General features: G+C 45.5%; 3 protein-coding genes and 2 long non-coding RNA genes across 7 annotated transcripts; 4 read left to right on the forward strand and 1 right to left on the reverse strand.

Moving 5' to 3' along the window:
- The first annotated feature begins 16 nt into the window (after positions 1-16).
- Positions 17-4893, forward strand: gltpd2a (glycolipid transfer protein domain containing 2a). 2 transcript variants are annotated; one of them, XM_040181652.2, is made up of 6 exons: positions 17-391; positions 579-643; positions 1270-1448; positions 3187-3334; positions 3417-3613; positions 4542-4893. In XM_040181652.2, the coding sequence occupies exons 1-6, from the start codon at positions 301-303 to the stop codon at positions 4768-4770; spliced, it is 909 nt and encodes a 302-aa protein (XP_040037586.2). In that variant the 5' UTR covers positions 17-300; the 3' UTR covers positions 4771-4893. The 2 variants fall into 2 exon arrangements, with proteins under 2 accessions (XP_040037586.2, XP_077962056.1); XM_078105930.1 differs by having other exon boundaries at positions 161-439.
- A 421-nt stretch (positions 4894-5314) lies between these two features.
- LOC120822197 (uncharacterized) lies at positions 5315-7055 on the forward strand. Of its 2 annotated transcripts, XR_013468211.1 has the most exons (5): positions 5315-5969; positions 6302-6357; positions 6456-6612; positions 6740-6804; positions 6882-7055. It is a non-coding gene; the product is annotated as an uncharacterized LOC120822197 (long non-coding RNA). The 2 variants fall into 2 exon arrangements; XR_013468210.1 differs by lacking the exons at positions 5315-5969; positions 6302-6357; positions 6456-6612 and having other exon boundaries at positions 6671-6804.
- Positions 7056-9937: 2882 nt separating this feature from the next.
- LOC120822648 (HLA class II histocompatibility antigen, DP alpha 1 chain) lies at positions 9938-12636 on the forward strand. The gene is made up of 4 exons (XM_078105937.1): positions 9938-10794; positions 10918-11166; positions 11708-11992; positions 12089-12636. The coding sequence occupies exons 1-4, from the start codon at positions 10722-10724 to the stop codon at positions 12208-12210; spliced, it is 729 nt and encodes a 242-aa protein (XP_077962063.1). The 5' UTR covers positions 9938-10721; the 3' UTR covers positions 12211-12636.
- On the reverse strand, positions 12088-13403 carry LOC144410272 (uncharacterized). The gene is made up of 2 exons (XR_013468212.1): positions 12981-13403; positions 12088-12658 (listed from the first exon to the last, which is right to left on the reverse strand). It is a non-coding gene; the product is annotated as an uncharacterized LOC144410272 (long non-coding RNA).
- A 1807-nt stretch (positions 13404-15210) lies between these two features.
- LOC120815971 (H-2 class II histocompatibility antigen, E-S beta chain) lies at positions 15211-18230 on the forward strand. The gene is made up of 6 exons (XM_078105936.1): positions 15211-15340; positions 15454-15726; positions 17082-17295; positions 17441-17508; positions 17591-17704; positions 17899-18230. The coding sequence occupies exons 1-6, from the start codon at positions 15286-15288 to the stop codon at positions 17922-17924; spliced, it is 750 nt and encodes a 249-aa protein (XP_077962062.1). The 5' UTR covers positions 15211-15285; the 3' UTR covers positions 17925-18230.
- The last annotated feature ends 541 nt before the right edge of the window (positions 18231-18771 follow it).

Below are 18771 nucleotides of genomic sequence, written 5' to 3' on the forward strand. Positions count from 1 at the left end.
GTGTGTGTGTTGTTCCTGTGTGTGTGTGTGTGTGTGTGTGTTGTTTCTGTGTGTGTGTGTGTGTGTGTTTCCTGTGTGTGGAGAGAGATGAAACATAAACAGGGATTTGTGGGAGGGTCAAAGTGCAAAGGTCTTACTGAGCGTGTGCAGCAGTGGGAGTGAACGACCTTTAACCCCAACGAGAGCGAGCGAGAGGATGTGATGAGAAACGACGTTGAGGAAACGTTAGCTGAGCTAAAGGGATAGTGTGTGTGTTCTTCAACACACTGTGTGTGTGTGTGTGAGTGGGGGGCGGTTACCATGGTTTCCCTCACACGGATGACGCTGCTTCGCCTCCTGCTGCTGGCGGCCATGTTGGCTCTGCTCCTCTTCATCAGCTCCTTGTGGCTCCGTGAGTTTCCTTCGTCGATGTCGGCCATGTTGGATCAGCTGCTGTCAAGTATTTACTATACGAGTACATTTACTCAAGTACAAAAGTACCATTATGGATTTACCTGTACGGAATACTTAAGTATGTTTTAAAAATATATGTAAATATGTAAAACCAGCTGTTTCCTGTTTTGTTGGTCCTCCTTCAGCTCAGACTGGACTCACAGACTGTGGCGACTCCTGGCAGCCATGTTTGACCTTTTTCCGCCGAAAGGTGAGAACATGTTTGTGTTTGTCACCTTTAGAGCAGCAGGTCTGAGGATGAGCGATTCATTTAGAGTCTGGACGGAGAACTCTGACTGGCTGAGAGGAGGAGGGGGGGATGACACCACCCGTCAAACCATCCTGATGGGGGGGGGAATCAAGGTTTTCAGGATGATGAAATTGATTATCCTATGAATATCAAATGCAGAACGTACACTTGTATCGATTCTTTATTAAATGACTCTTTTCAGAGTTTTTACCGGATGCTGATGTTAAAGTAAGTGTGCTGACGGAGGTAAGCCCCTCCCAGTTGTGGTGCAGCAGCGTGATGAGCGAGGGCAGTAAGAAGCCTCCTTCCATCCAGCACCTCCTCTCTGAGGCTCCTCAGCTCTGCTTCTGAGGAGGAACCAGAGGAACTCACTGGACCTCATGAAACCTTCTCAGTAGAACTCAGGAGAGAAAAGTTCTCCCAGAATTCATTCTTGTTACATAAATTGAGACTTTTCAGTAGTAAAGTTAGAATGTTGAGTCAGACATAAAAGGCTGAAGCTACTGACATTATTTTTTATTTGAATTAAAATACAGCTAGTTGACGTAGATCTATAGACATATAGATGTGTTTCTTTTTTCTGTCAGCCCGAGTCACCGTTATTCCCCGTGGAGGCGGAGCCTCCCGAAGCCCCGCCCCTCATGGAGGAGTGTCCCGGCCAATCGTTTCAAGCCCGGCATCTGCTGGCGTATTTAAAGTCCAGCATGGCCAACGCCGATGACGTCATGCTGGAGCCGTACCTACAGAGCTGGGACCAGCTCCTCAAGTACACGCCTTCTTCTAAACTAATGTCTGCAAACTGTGAAGCTACAGCGGGTTAGCTTAGCTTAGCATAAAGACTGGAGAAAGGGGGGAACATTAAGCCTGGCTTTGGTATCAAACGAGTCTGACAGTTTTGCCATCGCCATCTTGGCTTTTTGATAATCATTGAACAGGAAGTGACCATATTTGGACTGAGGATGACATAGAGACATATAAGTCTTTGACTGTCAATCACAGTAAGCCCCGCCCTGAAGCATCCCCTGCTTTATGGTCTGTTTGACTCTAAATTAACTATCTACTAAATGATCATCATGTTGTGTTGAAGAAGCCTTGAAACTAGAGACTGAGACATAAACTCATGTTTACTGAGGGAATAAATCCAGAGAGAAGTAGAGTCATTTCCTCATAGACGTCTATGGGAGCAGAGGAGTCGCCCCCTGCTGGTCACTACAGAGAAGTAGAGTCATTTCCTCATAGACGTCTATGGGAGCAGAGGAGTCGCCCCCTGCTGGTCACTACAGAGAAGTAGAGTCATTTCCTCATAGACGTCTATGGGAGCAGAGGAGTCGCCCCCTGCTGGTCACTACAGAGAAGTAGAGTCATTTCCTCATAGACGTCTATAGGAGCAGAGGAGTCGCCCCCTGCTGGTCACTACAGAGAAGTAGAGTCATTTCCTCATAGACGTCTATGGGAGCAGAGGAGTCGCCCCCTGCTGGTCACTACAGAGAAGTAGAGTCATTTCCTCATAGACGTCTATGGGAGCAGAGGAGTCGCCCCCTGCTGGTCACTACAGAGAAGTAGAGTCATTTCCTCATAGACGTCTATGGGAGCAGAGGAGTCGCCCCCTGCTGGTCACTACAGAGAAGTAGAGTCATTTCCTCATAGACGTCTATGGGAGCAGAGGAGTCGCCCCCTGCTGGTCACTACAGAGAAGTAGAGTCATTTCCTCATAGACGTCTATGGGAGCAGAGGAGTCGCCCCCTGCTGGTCACTGCAGAGAAGTAGAGTCATTTCCTCATAGACGTCTATGGGAGCAGAGGAGTCGCCCCCTGGTGGTCACTACAGAGAAGTAGAGTCATTTCCTCATAGACGTCTATGGGAGCAGAGGAGTCGCCCCCTGCTGGTCACTACAGAGAAGTAGAGTCATTTCCTCATAGACGTCTATGGGAGCAGAGGAGTCGCCCCCTGCTGGTCACTACAGAGAAGTAGAGTCATTTCCTCATAGACGTCTATGGGAGCAGAGGAGTCGCCCCCTGCTGGTCACTACAGAGAAGTAGAGTCATTTCCTCATAGACGTCTATGGGAGCAGAGGAGTCGCCCCCTGCTGGTCACTACAGAGAAGTAGAGTCATTTCCTCATAGACGTCTATGGGAGCAGAGGAGTCGCCCCCTGCTGGTCACTACAGAGAAGTAGAGTCATTTCCTCATAGACGTCTATGGGAGCAGAGGAGTCGCCTCCTGCTGGTTGCTACACAGAATGCAGCTTTAACGAGTGAAGCTTCGACTTACAGCACAAATCTGATTGGTTGGTGCTACTTGGACTATGAAAAGAAATTAGATCCTAATAGTCTCAAACAAGTTAAAGAACATTTGAAATATACGTTTTGATGTAAAAAGGAAGCTCTCATTATCCATTTATTTAATAATTTATGTATCTTATTTCACGTCTGGGTTTCCAGAAGTGACAAGTTGTAAAACAAAGATAACAAAGGTGGAAGAACACACGTTGAATCCCTCTTTCAGCTTCATGGAGTCTCTCGGGACGATGGTCAGTTTCTTTTCTGACAAAGTGAAGGAGAAGGTCGTTCTGATTCGAGAGCTGTCACTCAAACGCGACCTGGAGGCTCATGGGAAACGTGGTCCGGATGACAACTCTGGGCCTCAAAGGGAGGTGAGTGTCGCGAACAAAAAGGAAACGGCCCGATGATATAAAGTTATTGGGTGATTTCAGTTGTTCAGTTCTTCCTCTCGAGGCGCTTCGGTCCATTCGATCGATGGTGGAGGCGGAGCTGAAAGAGGGCGTGGTGGACTTCTCCAGGCGTACGGAATCAGGCTGCAGGACTCTGCTGCGGCTTCATCGCTCTCTGCTGTGGTTGAAGCTCATGTTGGAGGGTTTGGCCGAAGGACCAGACAGCGATGGACAATACAGAACACCTGGAGAGCTGAGCAGGTAGCATCGCTCCACAAGTGGGCTAAAGCTAACAGGTCCCTGGATGCTAGCTGACTGAGGCTAAAGCTAACAGGTCCCTGGATGCTAGCAAACTGAGGCTAAAGCTAACAGGTCCCTGGATGCTAGCTGAGTGAGGCTAGAGCTAACAAGTCCCTGGATGCTAGCTGAGTGAGGCTAAAGCTAACAGGTCCCTAGATGCTAACAGACTGAGGCTAAAGACCACAGATCCCTGGATGCTAGCTGACTGAGGCTATAGCTAACAGGTCCCTGGATAGCAGACTGAGGCTAAAGCTAACAGGTCCCTGGATGCTAGCAAACTGAGGCTAAAGCTAACAGGTCCCTGGATGCTAGCAGACTGAGGCTAAAGCTAACAGGCCACTGGATGCTAGCAGACTGAGGCTAAAGCTAACAGGCCACTGGATGCGAGCAGGCTGAGGCTAAAGCTAACAGGTCCCCGGATGCTAGCAGACTGAGGCTAAAGCTAACAGGCCACTGGATGCTAGCAGACTGAGGCTAAAGCTAACAGGCCACTGGATGCTAGCAGACTGAGGCTAAAGCTAACAGGTCCCCGGATGCTAGCAGACTGAGGCTTAAGCTAGCAGTTTATAGGGTCATGACATCATTAGCCTAACTTTCCCAGGTCATGCTAACATGTAGTAATGTGTCAGGAAATGATTCACGGGGCACATTCACATCTCAACGCTCCCCCAATGTGTTGCCACTTTCCCCCGTTTGAAGTTCACGGTTTGTGTGTTTGAATCACAATCGTCATGAATTGATTTATTCAGTTCAAAGCTTTAAACACCAAAGCCACAGTGTCCTCATGATCACTTCCTGTTGTCCATGCATTGTCCACTAGATGGCACAGTGGAGCGAATGAGCCTCAGTGCTTCTCGCCATCACTAACGTGCCAACGCTCCTCCCTCAGGGCGGCCTACATGGTGGCGTTGGCGCCGCACCACCCCTGGTTCCTCCGTCAGGCTGCAGAGTTCGTCTTCCTCGCCCTCCCGGACCGGCGTTTTTTCCTGCGGCTGGTTTGCGCACGCAGCCAGCGGGAGGCCACGCCCCTTCTGCTCGCCGTCATCCACGCCCTGGAGCTCGTGCACTCACGAACGCAGCGAATCCTGGCTGAACACGGCATGCTGGAGCTTCCCTGAACGCAGCACGGAGACCTTTTCATCCCCGTTTCAGTGACACGTGAAGCGTTTTTATTATTCGTCATTTTGGTTCTTAGATGAGGAAAAATTCAAATGTTACAAAATAAAGGTTTAATGAAGCAGGTTTGCATCCACATGATTCAATCTGGAACCAAACAGACGTTATTTAATCGTTCTGATAAAAACTATTTAGTAAGTAAATAAAGTCGTCAGATAAAAGTAGCGGAAGAAGTAAAAGTTAAGAAGTACATCAAACTCGTAGTAAAAGTACTTTACAATTCACCTAAAGTTTATTTTGGTTACAAACAGCAGAATTAAAGATTCAAACTCCAGATGTTTGTGGTTAATAGTTGGTCCGTGGCTGACCAGGTGACCTCAGTGAGTCCCTGAGGGGTCAGGGGTCAGGGGTCAGGGGGGTCTCTTGGACTGGGCTTCATTCTCTCCCCTTCAGCTCCATCGTGTCCACGTCTTGTACCGGCTTGTATCTCAGAGGGCGGCCTTCAACGCCGCCTGGATAGGTACCACACACAGGTCAAAGGTCAAAGGCAACCACGGTGTAGAGATGGTACCGTTTGGGTTTGTTACGATTCCGGTGCTACAATGATACTTTAAACTGTGTGTACAGTAAATATAAATAAATACAAAACACTTGAAACTTCAATCTATGAACAATAAACTAAAGGTTAACAACAGTTTACAGAATACTGAGTGTTTCCCCACGGTGAGAGGAAGGGTCTATATTACTTTATTGGACTTTTATTGGACTCATATTAATCATTTAATTTCTGATTCATGCTCATTGTGCAGGAACTACACACGTGTAACATGTATGTAAACGCGTTTGTTTGATTGGCGCTCTTGTGTGTCTCCATGTATCATATTAACACAGCAGAGCTGCACGAGGCAGATGGAGCTTCATGCTTCACATCGTGTCTTCAGTGTGACGTTGGGCAGAAAGTCGTCGTGCTGATTGGAGGCCAAATGAAACTCGTCGTCCTCGTGAAGCTGCAGAAGTTCATGACGCAGTTCAGAAGGTCTCGTCAACCAACGCGCCTCAACATGCAGCACTGAGTTCACTGCATAACGTGTGATCAGACCTGAGCTCAGCGACCTTTGGTGGAGGTCACCGGGTTCACGGCATCAGGACGTCCCGGTGGACAAAGCAGGGACCAGAGGACGGACGGAGACACTTTCCTGATGTAAGAACATTAAATACATTCACATAAACTCAAACCTACGGATACATGTAGTACACGTGTGTGTACATGTAGTACACGTGTGTATACATGTAGTACACATGTGGGTACATGTAGTACACATGTAGTACACATGTGGGTACATGTGTGTACATGTAGTACACGTGTGTGTACATGTAGTACACATGTAGTACACGTGTGTGTACATGTAGTCTTCTTTTTGTCCTTGCTATGAACCTTGTGGCCTGTAGAGGACACTAGAGGACATGTTGGTCTTATTCTTGTCCTTGTAGACGAGCTGGTCTTCATGTCCTCTCACTGTCTCTGTCTTTTAGACTTGTTCCAGTTCACAGTGTCCATCGACTTCGTCCGTCTTTCAGTCCAAAGCAAAGTGAGCCTTCTTCTCTTCACATGTGTGTATTTCTGTGTACTTGTACTGTGTAGGCTGCATGTTGCTGTACTTGTGTACTTTTTTGATGGATCGATCAGGCTGGTGATTGATGACGGCACCGGTGAGGCTCACGTGTGGTTCTCAGGCGCTCTGGTTCCTCCTCTGCTGGGATTGGCTGATTCTAAGTGGGAGGGGCTTCAGAGAGCGCTAAGAGTCAGAGGTCACGTCCGCGTCTACCCCCGGGGGCGGAGCTTGGTCAGTCCCCTTGACAGGAACCGGTGATGATTACCTGTGTGTCTTTACACGTGTAATCACATGTGTGTCTCTCTCATGTGTGCGACTCTGATGACCCTCTCCTCCACTTCCTGTTGTGTCTGTGCAGCAGTGATGTTGTGTGTCGTCAGCTGTCTCTCACCTGCAGAAAACCAAACCAGCAGCGATCAGAAGGTAGGAACCTCTGACCTCTGACCCGGGGACCACCTGCAGACCGGCGGCCATGTTGACCAAGTTCATGTTTGTTTCAGAGATGAAGAGATTCAGCAGAGGAGAACGGGACTTCATGACCAGGGTGACTCCTCCCCTACAGCTCACCTGTCTGCACCTGGAGGCTGTCTGACCTCACCTGTAAACAAAAACACTGTCTGACCTCACCTGTAAACAAAAACACTGTCTGACCTCACCAGTAAACAAAAACAATGTCTGTAAGAATACGTGTTCAAGATTTGGAGCCTGGTCGGGGTTATCAAAAATTCAGCCGAATAACTTCTCTCGTTCTGGAAAATGTATTTGTCAGATCGCAGGTCAAGTATCAGCGCTGCGTTTGCAAAGGCAGGAGCAGTTCAGGCAGCACACAGGCCGGAAGAACAACTCACTAACATCAGCAAGAACATCATGTTTTATAACCCTTGAAAGACAGAGAAGGAAAGATTTCTATTGGCCCTAAACTGGCGTAGAGGAGGACCTTCCACCTCCCGCATCTAAGATCCGGTCACATCCAATGTCCAGACTCCTGACTTAACGTAAACATCGTAAACAGAGTGTGTATGTTGAATAGTGTTGGTGTGTCTCTAACCCCCCTTTGGCTGGTAAATCTTCTAGTTGACCCGCAGACCTTACATTCCTCAGCCAGGACACAAACTGACTCCCCATCCTGTCAGACTCGTGTCTGCCTGCTCGGCACATCCTGCTTACCCCCTTACTTAACTCTTAAATCAAGACAAGACAGCAAACCCCCAACTAAGCCCATGAAAATAACTTTTGATTATCATGTCTGACCTCACCTGTAAACAAAAACACTGTCTCACTTCACCAGTAAACAAAAACAATGTCTGACCTCACCTGTAAACAAAAACACTGTCTGACCTCACCCGTAAACAAAAACAATGTCTGACCTCACCTGTAAACAAAAACACTGTCTGACCTCACCTGTAAACAAAAACACTGTCTCACTTCACCAGTAAACAAAAACAATGTCTGACCTCACCTGTAAACAAAAACACTGTCTGACCTCACCTGTAAACAAAAACACTGTCTCACCTCACCTGTAAACAAAAACACTGTCTGACCTCACCTGTAAACAAAAACACTGTCTCACTTCACCAGTAAACAAAAACAATGTCTGACCTCACCTGTAAACAAAAACACTGTCTGACCTCACCCGTAAACAAAAACAATGTCTGACCTCACCTGTAAACAAAAACACTGTCTGACCTCACCTGTAAACAAAAACACTGTCTCACTTCACCAGTAAACAAAAACAATGTCTGACCTCACCTGTAAACAAAAACACTGTCTCACCTCACCTGTAAACAAAAACACTGTCTGACCTCACCCGTAAACAAAAACACTGTCTGACCTCACCTTGTAAACAAAAACACCGTCTGACCTCACCTTGTAAACAAAAACAATGTCTGCATTCCTGTGGGATTCCTCTCTGATGGTTCTAAGAGGCTTGTGTCGGGGAAACAGGGGAACTTTGCTCACAGCTCTACAAACTGCTGCCTTGCCAAAGGGCTCTGCGTCCCCGACGTTACAAAGAAAACCACCATTTGCAAAAAAACGTAGTGTGATGCACAAGATCTGCTCCGATGTGAGTTCACGTCAGCGTGTGAGGTTGGTGACATACGGCCGGAGAAAGTTAGAGAGATAAATGATCCCGTGTGAGGAAAAGCTGCAGCGTTCTAACAGAAACTCCTCTGGAAATGATGAAACGTCTAATCTGGGTTCAGAAGACTCTCCACGTAAAGCATTTTGAATCACGACGGCTTCGATGTCAATCGGATTCAGTAGGAACGAACAATCCGTGTCTACCAGCATCTTCATGTGGGAGGAGACGGTAGAAACTCTGGGTTTCTACCTGCCAGCGAGCAGGTGATGTTCACAGAGTCTGTTACCATGGTGATTGACTCAGAGTCTGTTACCATGGTGATTGACTCAGAGTTTCTCTGATCTCAGGGTTAACTTACTCCGAGTTTTCACATAACCCACTTTCTGGAAACCCCCCAGCAGGAGTATGAAGTTCTTCTGCTTTGTCTTGTTGAACCTGCTCAGGTGAGACCACACCTCCATGATGGTCCCATAAGGCACCTTGATGAACCTGTAGTCTGCTCCTGGTAACTGATGACGCTCCTGCAGCTCTGCTTCTGATTGGTTGCTGACGGAACAGGAAGTGAAAGCTTGAGGGCCTCGTTCCTCGTAGGTTCCTCCTCACTGAGTCAGGGTCACGTTCAGGACGACGTTAGATGAGTCAGCAGGTTTGTCTAAATCACCACAGCAACACGTCCACAAACCTGAACCTGCTCCAACGCAGCTTCATCTGAGCTGCTGGATCAGTTCTTCACTCCTCGTTATCAGTTAGATGAACGTTTCTCTGAGATCACATGATCCGTTATGACGTCACTTCCTGTACGAGCGCCATCGATGCTGAAGCCAGAAACATCCACAAGAAGACCTTCTGGAGCAAAACGTTACGTGATGAACAACATCACAGGGTCATGGTGGTGCAGGAGGTAGAGAAGGTGTGCTGGGAACCGCAAGGTTGGTGGTTTGAGTCCCGGCTGTCCCCCGTGTCTCAAGTCAAAGTGTCCCTGAGCAAGACACCTGACCCCTAAATGCTCCCCGGAAAGAATGTAAAAAGACGTGAGATTAAAGTGTAACGTGAGTCGCTCAGCGTCTGATAAATGACCTGTGATGTGACACACGCTGCAGCCGAGCGTCCACTGTCCCACACGCTGTCCCACACACTGTCTCATAGTGTCTCACAGACTGTCTCATAGTGTCCCACAGACTGTCTCTCAGATCAGGACAGCCGCTGCATGTCGGGCTCTTCGTAGAGTTTATTTTGCTCTCAAACTTCTGGATGTTTCAGTTAGAAACTCGTTGCTTGTTTTTAAGAGTTGAGATGATTCTTCTCACTGGATGAAGAAAGAAATATTATCTGATCTCTACGCAGATTATGGATCGTGAACTCCTCGTATGTGTTCATCATCATCATCATCATCATCATCATCCTCATCATCCTCCTCATCCTCATCATCAGGTCAATGTGATAAGTGTGCTGTGTGTCGTTCCGTGTCCCCAGGTCTGCCTGGTAACCGATGACTCATCAGCAGCTCTGCTTCCCATTGGCTGCTGAGGAGGAAGTGAAAGTGAAGAGCGGGACTTTCCAGCACGCTGCTGCGTTCAGGCGCTGCAGGGAACCTGAGCGCCTTGTATCTGTGGTATTGGGAGGTCCTGGCTGCTCTGAGGCCCCTGAAGGCCTCCAGCGGTCCGACTGGTTTTGGTGGTGAACAGAACGAGGAAACTGGAACTTTTAACTTGTTTTCACATTAAAAAGTGAAAAGTGTTTCTCGTGTTTCACAGCTTCTCTTTCTGTGAAGAGTCGCTTTCATCACGTTACAAAATCACAGCTTCTACTTTAATCCTCCATCCATTCAGGGTCGGGGGGGGCAGCAGGTTCCAGATGCTTCTGGAGGGTCCTGAGGCCTTCGATGCTTCCTAGTTCACTCAGATGACTCCTTGGACCGAAGGAGGAGCGTCTCAACTTCACGTCTTCTGTATTCATTCCTTCTAAACAATCATCTCGTGAATCTTAATGTTGAAGATGAATCTTTAGTTTAACATCTGTATTTAAAGGCTTTATTCTGAAAAGCCTCTATGAACACAGTATTGATTATTGATTGAGTGGCGTCCGTCTGTCCTCATGTCTGGATATCAGTGTTTCTCTACCTGGACACTGATGACATCACGCCAGCTCTGCTCTCTCATTGGCTGCTGAGGCAACGAGCTCCGCTGCTGCTGCAGTTTCTCTCAGTTCTCTTCAGAAGGTTCAGAGTCTCAGTCTGGTTCTGGTCCACAGAGAGCTGATGAAGACCAAGACGATGATGAAGATGATGGTCGTCCTCGTCCTCTCTGGTGTCTTCTGTGTCTCAGCCGACGGTGAGTTTCTGTCTCACTTTTAAACTCATGTTTCAGTTCTGATACAAATACAACCAATAAACAGGCTCTTTGTTTACTAACAGACTGAACAACAAACAAACAAACCTCGTGTTTTCTCCTCAGGTCCACATGAGGACATTGCTATTGATGGCTGTTCTGACTCTGATGGAGAGAAGATGTACGGTCTGGATGGAGAAGAGGTCTGGTACGCAGACTTCAAACACGGCAAAGGAGTCAAACCTCAGCCCAGTTTCGTGGATCCAATAGAGTACCAAGAAGGAACTTATGAAGGAGCTGTGGCTAATCTACAGATCTGCAGATCTAACCTGAAAACTGTAGCGAACGTCCTCAAGGACGTCCCACTGGAGAAAGGTAAAGACACTTCATACTTATTATACTTTGTATACACATATATACTTGTATACTTATATATACATGTATTATTTTACTGTGTCATTAAAGTGTTTTAACGTCTGACTTTCTGTTATTAAACTGTTTTATGTGACATGAAGTAAAAACAGCTTCATGAAATCATTTGATTGTGTTTACTTGTTTGTTCTTTTAGCTGCTGGAATTTATCTTCTGTATTTACACTTTAAATCAAACGTCTATTTAAGATATTTATTGTTGACTTTAGAGGTAAACAACAACAACAAGTCAACACCTACAGATAAACACCAGTCTGAAGAACAACAAACAAACAGTTTGTTTACTCACAAACTCCAGATGTTGACGTAGGTTTCAGGAGGAGGACTCTGCTCCTTCAGGTCTCTGGGGAACCAGGTGGGTGGAGGTCAGGAGAACGTGGACAACAGGGTTCATCTGAGGCACCAAACCAGAAGCCAGAATGAATCCTGAAGGTCAGACTGGTTCTTCATGAGAGGGATTCTAATAAGAGCTTCTCTCTCCTCAGATCCTCCTTCCAGTCACATGATCTACCCCAAAGACGGCGTGGAACTGGGAGAGAAGAACTCGCTCATCTGTCATGTGACTGGTTTCTATCCTGCTCCAGTGACGTTCTCCTGGACCAAGAACCAGGAGAACGTCACTGAAGGATCCAGCAGGAACGTTCCCTACCCCAACAACGACGGAACCTTCAACCAGTTCTCCACCCTTGAGTTCACCCCAAAGCTGGGAGACATCTACAGCTGCATGGTGGAACATCTGGCCCTGGACCATCCACTGGTCAAGTTCTATGGTGAGACACAACGAACAACTCACTTGTGTCTCCAGATGTGGAGGCTGAGCTTCATGTCTCCAGATGTGGAGCTGAAGGTGTCTTTTCTGTCTCCAGATGTGCAGGTGTCTCAGCCCAGCGTTGGACCAGCGGTCTTCTGTGGAGTCGGTCTGACTGTTGGTCTCCTCGGCGTCGCTGCTGGAACCTTCTTCCTCATCAAAGGAAACGAGTGCAGCTGATTGGTTAATGATCTTCATCATGTAGGAGTCTCATCTTCATCATCTTCATCATCTAATCCAGTCTAATTAATGTTGTTAATTATCTCTGAATCTCATTCATTTATTGAATTAATCTTCTGCTCTTATTTTGAAATAACGATGACGGCGTCGCGATGATCTCATCTTGTTTTCTCTCATCTGTTTCTTTTAATAATAAACTCTAAAATAAGAAGTCAGACCCGTTGACCTTTGACCTCTGCTTGTGTCTCAGCAGCACTTTTAACGGTTTGAAGAACACGACGTGTTTAAAGTAAAAGAACTAAATTCAGAATGAATCTTGTAAACATGTTTGTCTGTAAGAAGCTCAGTGGCTTTTATTCATTTATGGAAAAATGTTTGTTTTCAAGTAATTATGATTAAAAATCAATAAACTGACTCAGCTGTTTATGAAATGTTTCCTTTTATTGATCTTCTGTCACGGGCGCGGGTGGAAGGCAGGACTCAAACGCAGAGTTGTCAGGAAACACAAAGGACTTTAATAGTCAATGTTCAAAAACACAGGAACCGGGAGGAAAAGCAGCAGGCAACATGTGTGACAAAAGACAATGACGCGACAAGTGACAAGAGACACACGGCTTAAATACACAAGGGAGGTGCAGGTGATTGGACACAGGTGGAAACTATTAGACAATCACAGGGGATGACGAGACAAGGCAGGAAGTGAAGTTACCCGGGGACACGAGTGGCAGAAAACTACAAAATACAACAGGAAGTGAACCACACCGTGACACCTTCAGTATTTGTACAACTGACTCAACTTGAACCATTTAGCTTTGAGACAAAGTTATGCTAAGCTATGCTAAGCTACTAAAATAAAAGCCTTTTCCTAAATTAACTGTTGCTTTTCATTATGTGACAGAGTTGTAGATTTTGTTGTAGAGGTTCAGAGCTGATTTTAAATACAACATATTCCACACACACACACACGCACACACACACGCACACACACACACACACTCTCACACACACACACTCACACACAAACAGCTTGAAGATAATTTGCGGTTTTATTGAAGATCAATGTTAAATGTATGATATATAAATATATTAATTAAATATATTAAACAGTCTGATTATGTTTGTTTATTGAGATTCTGTAACATGATTTTAGAAATGTTGATTTCACTGAACAATAAAACAGTTTTTACTGCTTACACATGTTGTCAAAACTAAGTCTACTTTTTTCAAAACTCAACACACAATTCTCAAAACTGCAAAATGCTGCACATCTCCTTCAAAATGCCATAAACACGTGTCAGAATGAAGCTTCTGCATCAAATGACAAACTCTTCTTCCATAATAGTAAATGTTGGGATGTAACATGTAAACACTGCTGTTAAATCTGAAGCTCTGCTCTTTCATAGGTTACATCTACATTTCAATACAACGTTCTACAGCGACAGTGACGTGTTGAGAGGGGTAACAAGTACACGGGAAACACCAATGAGATGTAGATACAGAAGATAATTAACATTACTGTTGTATACATTAGCACACAACAACACTATAAAGTATATTCTTTACAGTAGAATACAGTAAATTGTGTGTGGGGTCCCGGTCCAGGAATCGGCAGGGGGGGGGGGGGGCAGAGGGGGGGCAGTCCCTGGTGCTCCATCTCTGCTCCGAGCTGGGTCTCTCTTGCCAAACATGGTGGGAAGCATCTCCTAGCATAGCGTATCCAACCTTGGACAGAGGCCACTTCTACGTCCCCACATGTCCTCCGTCGCCCGGGGAAGCGGCGTGCGTTGGCGGGTTGGCGATCACACACTTCCCAGCGCCGGGCTGAGAAGAATTCCTCTATGGGATTTAGGAAAGCTGAACATGGGGGTGGGTACAGAACTACACATTGTGGATGGGTGGAAAACCCGTTTAGGACCAGACCAGCCCGGTGAAAACTAACATGGTCCCATAGAACCACGAATCTAGCAGGCGCCTGATCTGGATCAGCGACAAGCTGTGTGATCTTCATCCAGAACAGTGAGTATGTGGCCGGTGTTGTATGGAGCCGGTGTGATGGAGGACCCCATTTTGAGTGATGGCAGCACACACGGTTATATCACCCCCCCGCTGTCCAGGGACATTGGTAATTGCCCTCTGCCCCCCGCTGTCTGGCCAATGAGGATATTCCCTGTGATGTGGATGAGATTCTCTGGCCGGATCCAGCTAGGCGGAGAGATGATGCATAGTACAGTATTTGGGTTTTTTTGGTACTGGATATAATGTTTGTCTGACAGCTTACAGTGTTCTGCAGTTCAGTTGTTTTCGTTGTGCTTCTCCATGTTTGACTGATTTGTGTTTATGGAGATGATTAAATCATCTCTTCATCAGTCTGCAGCATTGGGCCTGTGTGGTGTTTGGTGAATTTATTGAATATTTGCACTTTCTGTGTACTTCACTTACACTACTCTCATCGGTGAGAAGTAGAGTTGCTAAAAGCAAAGGACCTGAGGTGTTTTGCTCATCGGGTGTGTGGTTGTGCTAATTATGCGAGTGAAATGAAAAAACAAAGCAGTCAAAATTGTGTTTAAGCGATCGAGAAAATTTGTACCAGTAAATGATCCATGATAAATAATCAATAACGGCTTCATTCAGCTAAAAGGTTTTTAGTGTCATTGTAGTCAGACAGTATGTGAACAACATGAAAAGTACAAGATGAAGACACATTATTAGATAAATGAATCATAAATGACCAGATGACCAACTACAAACAACACATGAAACTTAACGATGTTTATTGTAGTAAAAATAATAACAATAATATAATAATGTTAATCTGGCTGTTAATAATAATACAAATCAATACATAATGATCATAATATCCTTATCACTGTATTAATACAGTACCATGGTGTCCTCAACAGTAATACTTGTATACTATTAGTACAATAGCACGCAGCGCGCTGGCGCTCACTCTGCTGATGTCGTCTGCCTGGTAACAGGTGATGACGTCGCTGACGTGGGTCACGTGACCTCCGCTCCGCTTTTTACAGCCGCTCTCAGCGCGTCTTTGTCACTTTGTCCGGTGAACACAGAGACATGGCTCCATCCTTCATCAGCGTCTCCCTCCTCTTCATCGGCCTCCACGCAGCAGGTAGGATCAATACTCATCAACACTGATCAATAAAGTGATCAATGCACCGCCTGTTTGTTTATAGACTGATCAGTAATCAATAACAGTGATCACTGATCCTATCTGTTCTTCAGATGGATTCATAATGTTTACGACGACTCGTTGTGTCTTTAACTCCACGGAGCTGAAGGACATCGAGTACATCCAGTCGTATTACTACAACAAGTTAGAACTCACGAGGTTCAGCAGCTCAGTGGGGAAGTTTGTCGGCTTCACTGAGTACGGAGTGAAGAACGCTGAATACTGGAACAACGACGCTTCATTTCTGAGTAGAGCGAAGGCTCAGAAGGAGGGTTACTGTCTGCACAACATCCAGAACTGGTACAACAATATGCTGACTAAGTCCGGTGAGTCAGAGCGACATTATTATTATCACATTATTATAAATGTCATTACATTATTATCACATATTGATCAAATAACATGAACTAAACGCTGACGTCAGACTGAAGTCTTTCTCCACCTTGTGGTGAAGTTGTGCTACTACAGCTCCGACTAATATTACTACTTATTCATGTGCTCATCACTCATCACCTCATCGGACCCGAGAATCACTTCTTCATCTTCTCATGAACATTTTATATCAAATCAATCCATTAAATCGATCCAATCAGGAATATTACAAAGTCATTTAGTAAAATGACTTAAATAAATAAAGTCTGCTGTATTTAACTTCAAATCTTAACTTCAACTTTGTAAAATAGTTTATAATAGTTTATAATAGTTAATATAATCAAATCAAAGAGAAAATCACCCGGTAGTTTATTCTAAAGTAAAGATCATTTATTAGTAAATCCAACTAGAACCTGATACACATCTTCTGTAATAAATGATTCACGTTGTTATACATATTTTATATAGTTTACTCGTGTGGTTTAATATGTAACACATTTATAAATAATATAATGATGTTGTTTTACACCAAATCATATAATATAATTATATGATCAAATATTAAACAGAAGAAACACTTTGAATTCAAGTATCAAGTATTTATGGACACTTGATGGATATTATTGAGTAGAACATTAATGTTCTAGTACCTCTTTTATATTACCAACAAACACCTTTTACAGTTTGTGAGAAGCTTTTATACTCAATGGGAACCTTGTAGAACCTGTAGAACCTTTTAGAACCTGTAGAACCTTGTAGAACCTGTAGAACTTGTAGAACCTTTTAGAACCTTTGAGAACCTGTAGAACCTGTCGAACCTTTTAGAACCTGTAGAACCTTGTAGAACCTGTAGAACCTTTTTGAACCTTTTAGAACCTGTCGAACCTTTTAGAACCTGTCAAACCTGTAGAACCTTTTAGAACCTGTAGAACCTTTTAGAACCTTGTAGAACCTGTAGAACCTTGTAGAACCTGTAGAACCTTGTAGAACATTGTAGAACCTATAGAACCTTTTAGAACCTGGCGAACCTGTAGAACCTTGTAGAACCTTTTAGAACCTGTAGAACCTCTAGAACCTGTAGAACCCTGTAGAACCTGTAGAACCTCTGTGGGACGGTTCTCTACCAGCGGCGTGCGACGTCGTTCCATGAGTTTCCTCTTTGGTGTCAGAGTGTTTTTATCTGTCAGTACATGACTGGTACTTGTACTGCAGCTGGTACTTCTGCTACTACCTTAAGTACTCCTAGTACTAATACTCGTACCTGTGAGCTCATAGAACAAACCCTCACCATGTCATATATTGTCTCCAGCTGAGCCCTACGTCAGGCTGCACTCTGAGACGCCCCCTGGTGGTGGACCTTTGTCCATGTTGGTCTGCAGCGTCTATGACTTCTACCCCAAGAAGATCATAGTGAGGTGGACCAGAGACGGACGGCCAGAGACCACCGGGGTCACTTCTACCGACGAGCTGGCAGACGGGGATTGGTACTACCAGACCCACTCCCACCTGGAGTACACGCCCAGGTGAGTCCACCTCCACCTCCAGGTGGTGCAGGTCCAGCCAGCTTCAGCTCCGATAAGTCCAGTTAGCTCAGGTCCAGGTCCAGTTGGTCCAGTTGGTCCAGGTTGATGAGGACAACCACTGATGTGCTGGTTTGTGTGTCAGCAGGTCTGGAGAGAAGATCTCGTGTGTGGTGGAGCACATCAGTCTGAGTAAACCTCTGGTTACCGACTGGAGTAAGTACCTGTCTGTCTGCATACCGGTCTGTCTGCCTCTCCACCTGTCTCTCTGCTAACCCGTCCCCCTGTCTGTCCTCAGACCCGTCCATGCCCGAGTCTGAGAGGAACAAAGTCGCCATCGGAGCCTCAGGACTGATCCTGGGTCTGACTTTGTCTCTGGCTGGATTCATCTACTACAAGAGGAAAGCCAGAGGTCAGAACACACCGATGTCCTCTGATGGGTCAGATTGGTCCAGAATAAGAGGAGACCTTCAGCAGGTCCACCAGAGTCTGGACCTGGTTCACCTGCTTCCTCTGACACCTGTCTGGTGTTTCAGACCAGTTCAGTCTGGTTTCAATGGTCCGGTATCTGCATTTAATGCTCATCTGTTCTTCTCTTTAAACCAGGACGGATCCTGGTTCCCAGTCACTGAACCGGTCCTGGTCTTGGTTCTGGTTCCTGCTGCTCGTCAGATGGAAGGAAAAGCCGGACTGGATCAAGATGTGGATTGGTGCTGGATCAGGTTCTGGTGCATCACAGCTGGATGTGGACTCTGCTTCTTCTACGTGTGACTCACAGCTTTTCTGTGTGAAATCAACATAAACGACTCGATAAGTTGAAATGAGACGTGATCAGTTATCTGAATGATTTGGGGCTCGTTGGTTCTGTGATTCTTACATTTATATTTTCTTACTGCAGTGAAACGTGTTACAAACACAATAAACATCAGACAACTGGGTTTCTGCCTGAGTATTTTTACTGTTTAGTACAAGTACTTCTACTGGAACAGCTGTTCTCAAATACTATTAGAATTAGTACACATGTACTTGTGTTAAATAAGTATTTTTTCTATTTAGTAGAAGTACTTAGTAGGGGTGTAACGATTCGATTCGAATCGCGATTCATGGTTGCCGATTCGATGGACGATCATGGACGATCTGGGTTCATTTAGAACGATTCGATTCAGTGACTTTACTGGACAGTGCAGGCAAAGTCTCTGAGATCCCTGTTGTTTCTTGTTAGGAAATCAGGTTTAAATTAATTATGGATATTATAAACAATTGATGGCAAATGTATGAACCTTTTATTTGAATCAAGTGCCATTTTCAATGTAAACATGACACAATAATTACACAATGTTTGGATCAATTCACAGAACCCTGGATGTTCAACCTCATTGTCGGGTCGCACGTCTTTACAGATGAACTTGTTACTGTGATGTTGAGTTTGGTGCTGGAGGCATGAGGCGTCTGCAGAGCTGAGTTACCTGCTGCTGCTGC

This window comes from Gasterosteus aculeatus, chromosome 7, assembly GCF_964276395.1.
Source record: "Gasterosteus aculeatus chromosome 7, fGasAcu3.hap1.1, whole genome shotgun sequence".
In the NCBI taxonomy this organism is placed as follows: domain Eukaryota; kingdom Metazoa; phylum Chordata; class Actinopteri; order Perciformes; family Gasterosteidae; genus Gasterosteus; species Gasterosteus aculeatus.

Coding starts and splice junctions, on each gene's coding strand:
- gltpd2a (XM_078105930.1), top strand. CDS start 301: ATGGTTTCCCTCACACGGATGACGCTGCTTCGCCTCCTGCTGCTGGCG. Junction 440..578: donor GTTGGATCAGCTGCTGTCAA/GTATTTACTATA, acceptor GTCCTCCTTCAG/CTCAGACTGGACTCACAGAC. Junction 3,335..3,416: donor ACTCTGGGCCTCAAAGGGAG/GTGAGTGTCGCG, acceptor CTTCCTCTCGAG/GCGCTTCGGTCCATTCGATC.
- LOC120822648 (XM_078105937.1), top strand. CDS start 10,722: ATGAAGACCAAGACGATGATGAAGATGATGGTCGTCCTCGTCCTCTCT. Junction 10,795..10,917: donor CTTCTGTGTCTCAGCCGACG/GTGAGTTTCTGT, acceptor TTTTCTCCTCAG/GTCCACATGAGGACATTGCT. Junction 11,167..11,707: donor GGACGTCCCACTGGAGAAAG/GTAAAGACACTT, acceptor CTCTCTCCTCAG/ATCCTCCTTCCAGTCACATG.
- LOC120815971 (XM_078105936.1), top strand. CDS start 15,286: ATGGCTCCATCCTTCATCAGCGTCTCCCTCCTCTTCATCGGCCTCCAC. Junction 17,296..17,440: donor CACCTGGAGTACACGCCCAG/GTGAGTCCACCT, acceptor GTGTGTCAGCAG/GTCTGGAGAGAAGATCTCGT. Junction 17,705..17,898: donor CTACAAGAGGAAAGCCAGAG/GTCAGAACACAC, acceptor TCTTTAAACCAG/GACGGATCCTGGTTCCCAGT.